Genomic DNA, 8,567 nt, shown 5'->3' on the forward strand with positions numbered 1-8,567 from the left:
TAGGTGGAGACGCGGGCGGCCACGCCCCTGTGTTTACGTCACCGGCCCGGTTCCCTCTCCCGGGAGCGGCGACGGACGCGCGGCTCCCACCCCCTCCCCTCACGGGCTGTCCCCTCCCTGGTGGTGGCCGCGGCCGTACCCTCTGCGAGGCAATGGCCCGGGCCCCGAGCACGGGCTAGCGTGCTTGGGTGCCCGGCCATGGGCTGTATCGGCTCCCGGAGCCCGGCGGGTCAGGGTAAGAGGCGGAGACCGGGCACTGTTGGGGAGTCGGGCTGCGGCCGCCCGATGCGCGGGCCGCGGGTGGGTGTGGGCCTTGAGGAGGGGGCTGGCGGCAGAAGGAGGAGCCTGCACCGGGGAGGCGGGCCAGGCCAGAGGAGGAAAATGGAATGAGCGAGGAGGGGGCTAGCCAGAGTCCGGTTCACTCTGGTGGCCTGCCTGCTTCTTGGCTTTGCTAGGCAGACCATGGTCTCGCCGCCGTCCTGTATTCCCCCCACTCCTGAGGGTGGCCAGAGGCACACAGCTTTGGGATGGACTGGGGCAGCTGAGGTCCCCGCCTCTACCGCCCCTGGCGACTGGCCTTGCGTGCCCACACACTCCCCTATGCCTACACCTCTCCTCTCTGTCTTGGGAGTGGCCCTGCCTTTCCCAGCTTAGGTCGTTATTCTCTTAAGGAGGCAGCCTGCAAACGCGGGCCAAGCACCTCATCACAGAGTTTTGGCCTAACACTTGCTCACCCTTCAGAGTCAGCTGATTGATCAAGGGGTCTAAGGCCCCATGTAGGGCACCTGTGAGCACCTGATCACCTCTCACCTCTTACAACTTTTAATTTCATTTCTGCACTGCCACTAAAAACAAAAACAAGTCACTCTTACACTGTGGAGGAAGGGGAGCTCAGAGGGAGGCCATCAAGGCTTCCTTCTCACAACTGTTGACCCCTGCTTGGGCCTTAGTTTCCATGGATGGCTATGCATTCAGGGGCCTGGCCTTAGTCCTATGCATCTAAGGTCTGCCAGGTTACTTTACTTCAGTGTCATGGAATTCACCAAAGCTAAGGCCAGGCAGGGACTTGTGATGTTGAGGGCTGGATTTGGAATGGGTTCTGGGCTTTTAGGGCAGGTGGTCAGTCACACAGGCCTTGGTATGGTTGGTGCTTGAGATTCTTCAGAGCTAAACTCTGGCTGAGATTTGTACTTTCCTGGAGGGATTCTGGGATTTGTAGTCCTAAATAAACCTCATGGCTTTTGAAGCTGAGAAGCAGCAGGCTGCTCTGATCCCTCTGGCCTGCTTGGAGTTCAGGAAATCATCCCCTCCTGTAGTCAGGGGAGAGTTTGGCTGACCTCAGGACTGGCCTTGAGAACCCTGATTGGGTACCAGCTGGGGGCCAGGGATGGCCTGTAACCTGTCTTCCTTCTGGTTGGTAGCATTTCTGGGGACCACCAGCTGGCTGAGGCTCAGGGACAGAGACGGCTGCTCCAGCTAAAGGTCAGTTGTGATGTACATGGCCTGTTGGCACTGTCTAGGGGATGGGCCTTAGTTCCCCAAGCCCCAGAGAGCTTGGCTAGGCCCCTGGCACACCCACCTCCTCAAAGCCATGAGGCAGGAGTGTTCTCCTTATGTGACTAGGCACAAGTTCCAAGTGGGGAGGGGACTGGCTCAGCATCCGGAGCCAAAACAGGAATAGAACTGGGAGCTGAGCCTGGAGCAGTTCTGGGCTTTTGGTTCTCCGCATCAACACAGCCAGCATGCCTATGATTTCTGTGCTGGGCAAAATGTTTCTGTGGCAGCGTGAAGGGCCTGGAGGACGATGGACTTGTCAGACAAGTCGCAGAGGTGAGACTGGAGACCCTTGATGTGATCTGGGAGGTGATAAGAAGCTGAGGAGTTAGGTGCTCAGATGGCAAGAGGAAAATTACTCTGGCTTAGATGTTGGGAACCAGGCTGAAGCAAGAACAGAGAATTAGGAAAAGGCTTTAGGATGGGGCAGAAATCAGGGGGGAAAAAATCATGTAAAGAGCTCCTGACCAGATAAAGCCGGTGAGGGGAAAGAACGAAGGCAGCGGAGGAGAGAAAGAAGCGCAGCTAGCCTGCAAAGGGTCTGGGTAGTGGTGGGGAGGGGGACAGTGATGGTGGGAGAATTCAGTGTGCTTTCCAAGAGGAATGGTTAGGCTTGAGAAACTGGAAGAAGATTTAGAAATTATCCATGTTTGGGTTTCACCGCTGAGTTTTGATGGCAAAATATTTGTAGAGGAGGAGGGTGGCCAGTGGGCTGCCACAAAGGAACCCTGGAGACCGAGCAGTGGGATAGGGGTTTTCGGAGTTGAGGAGACCCAGGTGGTGGTTGATGTTCTGGTTAGTGGGGGAGGGGATGCCAAGAAATGATATGGCAAGACTGGATGAAAACCGTGATCTTGGCAGAAGTGGGGGCCCAGCTGAATAGTCTTTCCCCATCTCCTCAGTGTCCTCGGACCCCGCGTGGGCTGTCGAGTGGATTGAACTTCCTCGTGGCATTTCTCTGTCCTCCTTGGGATCTGCTCGGACCCTCCGAGGCTGGAGCCGGTCCTCTCGTCCTTCCTCGGTGGACAGCCAGGACTTGCCGGAGGTGCTTGGCCCTGGTGTCGGTGTGTTGGGCGGGAGGGACTGCATTTACATCCAGGGGATCTGTGTTCCCCCACCCCCGCCTCGCCAGCCTGCTTCGGGGCCCCCTTTTCCTGCAAGCGGAGGCGCCATCCGGCCGACGGGCAGCAAGGCCGCCCCCGCGCGGGTCTGCTCGGCTCGGTTCTGTGCCAGCGGGCGGGCTTGCTCGCGCCTTCGGCGCTGACGTCAGCGCATCCCGGGCCGTATCCCGGGAGACCCTGTTGCATGGTGATGGGTTGCCAGGGAGACATACACCTTTTCTCTGGGCCTGGGCCGCAGCTGCGCGGAGCGCTGGGCATGGATGGCGGCGGCGCCTAGGGGGAGCGAGAGGAGGGAGGCAGAGCGAGCCTGGAAACACCCCGTAAGTGCTCCTCCCCTTAGGCCTGCCTGAAGGCTACCAGCGCCACCCTGGGGGCCCTGACAGCCAGGTACTGAAGGGGAGGGGCAGAGGGTGGGCTTGAGGGGCAAGTGGAGGCTGCTTTGGTGCAGGGTGGGAATATAGTAGAGGAGAGCGAGGCAACGCTGGGAAGCGGGGGTGTGCCTCCATTCATTGAGGAAAACATTTGTTGGGTTTGCTAAGGAGCACTGAGCCAGGTGCAGAGTGGAGGTAGGAACTCAGATGGGTCAGAATCAGGCCTTGCCATTCAGGGCTCCCTGAGGAGCCATACAAGGGCAACGCTGGGGGAAGGGTGTCAAAGAAAAGTCAGTCTGGGCTGAAAGCACCACTAGGAAGTGGACTTTACATGGTAGGAAGCATTCTGTCAGTCAAGAAAGGCCTTTCTGGCCCAGAAGAAAGCTGGGTTCCTTTTCCTGCAGGCCTGCAGGCTGTTTACTGACAGGGAAGGCATAGTGGGGTTGTATTGGACAGAGGGAACCAGTGGTGAATTCCAAGGAGGTCTGAAAGGAGGCAGGGGCCTCACAGAGGGGTCCTTCAGAGCCTGGGTATGAAGCCTACACTGATGTCACTGAAAATATTTTAACTTTTGTAAAATTTAATAGAGATATGCTGTAACCAGCTGCACTCCAGGAAAATTATTTGCTTACATTTAATACCATGTCTCTCGTTATTCAGCCAATGTATTTTGAGAGAGAGATTACACTTTATTAGGCACTATACTAAAATGCTGGGGTGCATCATGACCACAACAGACAGAATTCTTTAAGGAGGTATAGACCATTGAGAGAGACCAACAAGAAAAGGAAACACACGAAATAAGACCATAATTACATATTGTGATTGATAGTGATTTCTTGGAGACTACATAGGGAGGACAGACTGGCAGGCTGGCCAGGAGGGTTCTTCTGAGGGGGTGATATTTCAGCCAACACTGGAAGGATGTTCAAAGGAGCCAGCCAGCCATAGGAAGAGAGGGAGGGAAAGAGAATACTCACACATAACATCCTGGGCTGAGAAGATAAGAGTATGAGGAGGTTGGGGAACCCCAGCTTGTGCTAATCTGAGCAGGGATCTTTGAGGGCTTGAGGAAGGGCAGTGGGAGCAGAAAGGACGAGAGTGGTAGTAAAGGCAGTTTGGAGGTAGAATCACGAGGTCTTAACAGATGTGGGCAGGCAAAGAGTTTAAGGAAGAGCCGAGACTAATGTTGAGGTTTGACATCAGGCTGAATGAGAAAATGGTGGGGTGATACAAAATAAGGGAAACAGGAAGTAGAGCCAAATGTGGAGAGAAGGTGTTGGTTCAGTTTGGTCATGCTGAGTTTGTGGCTCCGGTAGATGGTCTAGGAATAGCTAGAATGTAGATCTGAAAAGAGAGGAGGAAGGAGCAAAGGGGAGAGGAAATTAAGGAAGTCCCTGATATTATAACCTTCTGCCTTCCTCATCTTTCCTCTCCCTGGAGCCCCCACTTCAGGGCTCTTCACTTCCTGACCTGCCTGTTTCCCCTCTGGTAGCTGGGAAGGTGGAGGTTAGCTATACTTCTGTTCCCTTGTGCCTGCCTGATGTTACATTGCTTCCTGGGAGAGCAGTTCACTGGTCCTAGTTTTAAGTTTCCCAGCAACACTGGGCCATATGTGCTGCTTTGGCATTCTTCCCAGCTCCCGTGTCACCCTGATACCTTGGGTGGGATATGGATATATTGGGGTGAAGATCAGTGCTGTCAGAGGGTACTGACCTTCTGATGGTGCCCCTCAAGGTGAATGTTGGAGACACAATCGCGATGCTGCCCAAGTCCCGGAGAGCCCTAACCATCCAGGAGATTGCTGCGCTGGCCAGATCCTCCCTGCATGGTATGCACCCACCTCCCATAGCCTCTGCCAATTTTGTCCTTTCTCCTCCCTTTCACACGTCTTTTGGAATTCTTTCCTTTGGGCCTTGTCTGGGATCCTCCTTTTCCTAAAGAATCTCAGCCCTTCCTCCTACCCACATGCACTTGGATCCTTACTACCACTACCTTCCACTTCCCTTCCAGGTGTTTCTTGAACCATGCTCCTTAAGAGGCTTCTCTCTTTTTCTCCCACCCCCAGGCATTTCCCAGGTGGTGAAGGATCACGTGACCAAGCCTACAGCCATGGCCCAGGGCCGGGTGGCTCACCTCATTGAGTGGAAGGGCTGGAGTAAGCCAAGTGACTCACCTGCTGCCCTGGAATCTGCCTTTTCCTCCTATTCAGACCTCAGTGAGGGTGAACAAGAGGCTCGCTTTGCAGCAGGTGGGTGGCATAAGGAGTCAGTCCTATACTGCTGCTTCTGATCTTGGGTCTGGCAGGGGGGTTGAAGTCTTTTCATACCCATCTCTGCTCTCCCATCTGCAAATTGAGCCCTGGTCTTAGCTGAGTTTCTGTTAATGGATTCTGTATCCTCCTGATAGGAGTGGCAGAGCAGTTTGCTATCGCAGAAGCCAAGCTCCGGGCATGGTCTTCAGTGGATGGTGACGACTCCACTGATGACTCCTATGACGAGGACTTTGCTGGAGGAACTGACACAGGTGAGGGGCATTCTATGCTGATGCTGTGTGCTGGGGTGGACTTGCCTGATAGGCCTTGTGGTTCCCTCGGAGCCTTTGGAAGGGGAGGGGAGAGGGACAGACTGTTCAGGCAGGCCTTGACACCCCAGGGGCAGGAGGGCTAGCCATACTCATGCATTGGGATATCAGTAGTTGGAAATAGAGTGGTTCCTTTCCTAGAGGTGCTGAGCCTTCTCTGCCCTCGTGTGCAGTTGGGCCTCACTGTCCTTAAAAAAAAAAAAGCCCAGAGACCTTTGGACAACTCAAATGCCGACGTGTCTCCAGGAGGGTCTGTGGTGCCCTGGCCTTTTCCTCTCAGGCAGCCTTCTGGCTGGCTGTGGCAGGACAGATGAGCCACAGTGCAGCACCTCACAGGGCACTGGCCCCAGGCAAACAGGAAGGCATGCTGGGGCTGGACTCCCACAGGGCTGTGCTGGCTCTGGCTCAGCATCCTTGCATTCCAGCTTGTGGGTCTTTCTCAGGGCCAGTGCCTGTGGAGGGGACCCTGCAGGGCTGCACAGCTGTGCTTAGCTCTCCTTTCATCTTGTTTCCCTGGAGTTCATGGCTGACTTTCTCTACAGCTTCTGGGCTCAAGCCCCCAACCCCTAAGCCTTTGAAGATCACCCTCCCAGCCCCCATCCCTCCAGCTAGGTAATAATTCTCCATGGCACCCTCTATATCCAAGCAGACCCAGTGATTGTTGCTACAGTAAAAGGGGGACTGATTTGGATGCCCAGGCCAAGATGGAACCCCAATCCACAAGCATTTTCCTTTGATTGTATTCCAGGCCTTCTTTGACCCCTGAGATAATAACATTTATCTGAAGCTGCTACTACCCCATGTGGAATCTTTGAGCAAATTTTAAAAAGGCACCCCTTTCTCTGGTGGGCACAGACTCAGGCCAGGGCATATTGCTCAATTCAGCCTACACCCACTGCCTTGTGCAGTGAACAACCTGCATGTGGTGGCTGTACATTTATTATTTGCTTCCTATATGCCTGACTTTTGTTCTCTCAACAACCCGACAAGGTAGATGTTATTAGAATCCCTAATTCACCATGAAGGGAACTTTAAGGCATTGAAAGATTGTGTCTACCCCCAGCCCCAACCCCATAGCAAAGATGGAGTGGGGCAGGAGAATGTGGCTTCCAGATTGGGCAACTGAAATGGGGCCAGCAGACCTGTCTTCTTTTCTTTCCCCCTCGCAGACATGGCCGGGCAGTTGCCTCTGGGGCCCCACTTCCAGGACCTCTTCACCGGCCGACGATTCTCCCGGCCTGTGCGCCAGGGCTCTGTGGAGCCCGAGAGCGACTGCTCGCAGACCGTGTCCCCAGACACCCTGTGCTCTAGTCTGTGCAGCCTGGAGGATGGGTTGCTGGGCTCCCCAGCCCGCCTGACCTCCCAGCTGCTGGGTGATGAGCTGCTCCTCGCCAAACTGCCCCCCAGCCGGGAAAGTGCCTTCCACAGCCTGGGCCCGTTGGAGGCCCAGGACTCGCTCTACAACTCGCCCCTCACGGAGTCCTGCCTTTCCCCTGCCGAGGAGGAGCCAGACCCTTGCAAGGACTGCCAGCCGCTTTGCCCACCACCAGTGGGCAGCTGGGAACGGCAGCGACAAGCCTCTGACGTGGCCTCTTCTGGGGTGGTGTCCTTAGATGAGGATGAGGCAGAGCCAGAGGAACAGTGACCCAAATCATGCCTGGTGGTGGCATGTGTCCCCTGGCTGCTGCTGGGGGCAGAGCCTCCATGCCCAAGTGTTGGGTTCAAGGCTCTCAGCAAGCTCCTCAGCCTAGAGGGCTACTGGGAGTCCTCACTTGTCCGTTGTGTGTTTTGCATGAAAGTGTTTGGAGAGGAGCCAGGGGCCGGGCTGGGGGCGCATGTCCTGCCCCCACTCCTGGGGTTTGCCGGGGGTTGCCCGGGGCCCCTGGGGCATGGCTACAGCTGTGGCAGACAGTGATGTTCATGTTCTCAAATCCAAAATGCCACATTTTCTCCTCAGATGATGTGAACCCCTGAGGAGGTTGTTCTGGGCTGTGGGATGGACTGGGAGGGCGTCTGGCCACCTCCTCTGCCCTCCCCATGCCTCTCTCTGCTTCTCTCCTCACCTCCGAGTCCATGTGCAGTGCTTGATAGAATCACCTCCACCTGGGGGGCTGGCTCCTGTGGATTGAGCCAACCCCTAAGGACCCCTTGCCCAGCGGGGCACGTGCTGTGCTTCACCTCTCCATTGTCTCTAAATCTTCTTCTTTTTCCCTAAAGACAGAGGGTTTCTGGTCTGTTTTTTCAGTCGGATCTTCTCTGGGAGGCACTGGAAATGATGGAAGCATGTACCCTTTTCCTGCCCCCCCCTCCCCGTGAGGCCTGGGCCCTTTCCCAGACTTCCAAGGATGTGTGGGCACTTGGAGTTCTCTTGAGGGTAGAGCTGGAAGAAAGGGTTGCTCTGGTTGCTAGAGCTGTGACTTCGACGTTCTTCCAGAGAGGGCCACAAGGGGGCCACAGGAGTGCCAGGAAATTGTCAGCTGATGCCTGCGCAGCCAGCTCGGAATTGTGCCAATGAGTGATGGTCATGAGGGAGTGCCTCTCCTAGGGGAGGAAAGGGTAGTGCCTTTCTTGGCTGAGTGAAAGGCCACAGTTACAGTACCAGGGACCCTGCCCCAGCCAGGGTGTTGATGACCCTGCATGGAGATCTTTGGCAGATCCTGTATTCCAAGGACACTGGAGTCCAGACTTTTAAGGCTGTGGGGAGGGTAGGTGACTGCAGAATTAAGAGCCTTATAGGCTTTGGCAGGTAAGAGGACCCAAGGTAAGAACAAGAGCCAATGGGCACAAACATTCTATATATAAGTGGCTCATTAGGTGTTTATTTTGTTCTATTTAAGAATTTGTTTTATTAAATTAATATAAAAATCTTTGTAAATCTCTATATACATCTGGTCATTGGAGGTTCCAGTATAAACCCATCTTAGTTCTACCTTTTTTC

At 55.0% G+C, this 8,567-nt stretch overlaps 1 protein-coding gene across 4 annotated transcripts; it reads left to right on the forward strand.

Moving 5' to 3' along the window:
• The first annotated feature begins 42 nt into the window (after positions 1 to 42).
• On the forward strand, positions 43 to 8,510 carry Fam131a (family with sequence similarity 131 member A). 4 transcript variants are annotated; one of them, XM_078043804.1, is made up of 7 exons: positions 48 to 235; positions 1,422 to 1,482; positions 2,457 to 2,599; positions 4,784 to 4,877; positions 5,115 to 5,297; positions 5,456 to 5,572; positions 6,799 to 8,510. In XM_078043804.1, the coding sequence occupies exons 4-7, from the start codon at positions 4,808 to 4,810 to the stop codon at positions 7,272 to 7,274; spliced, it is 846 nt and encodes a 281-aa protein (XP_077899930.1). In that variant the 5' UTR covers positions 48 to 235; positions 1,422 to 1,482; positions 2,457 to 2,599; positions 4,784 to 4,807; the 3' UTR covers positions 7,275 to 8,510. The 4 variants fall into 4 exon arrangements, with proteins under 4 accessions (XP_021586011.1, XP_077899930.1, XP_005331094.1 ...); XM_021730336.3 differs by lacking the exon at positions 1,422 to 1,482 and having other exon boundaries at positions 43 to 235; XM_005331037.5 differs by lacking the exons at positions 48 to 235; positions 1,422 to 1,482 and adding an exon at positions 1,577 to 1,830.
• The last annotated feature ends 57 nt before the right edge of the window (positions 8,511 to 8,567 follow it).

Source organism: Ictidomys tridecemlineatus, chromosome 3 (assembly GCF_052094955.1).
Source record: "Ictidomys tridecemlineatus isolate mIctTri1 chromosome 3, mIctTri1.hap1, whole genome shotgun sequence".
In the NCBI taxonomy this organism is placed as follows: Eukaryota; Metazoa; Chordata; class Mammalia; order Rodentia; family Sciuridae; genus Ictidomys; species Ictidomys tridecemlineatus.

What these genes read in the sequence shown, in the direction of transcription:
- Fam131a (XM_005331037.5), top strand. Translation starts at nt 1,743, where the DNA reads ATGCCTATGATTTCTGTGCTGGGCAAAATGTTTCTGTGGCAGCGTGAA. An exon ending in TTGTCAGACAAGTCGCAGAG is followed by an intron (nt 1,831 to 2,456) that starts GTGAGACTGGAG and finishes CCATCTCCTCAG; the next exon opens with TGTCCTCGGACCCCGCGTGG. An exon ending in TGCTGGAGGAACTGACACAG is followed by an intron (nt 5,573 to 6,798) that starts GTGAGGGGCATT and finishes TCCCCCTCGCAG; the next exon opens with ACATGGCCGGGCAGTTGCCT.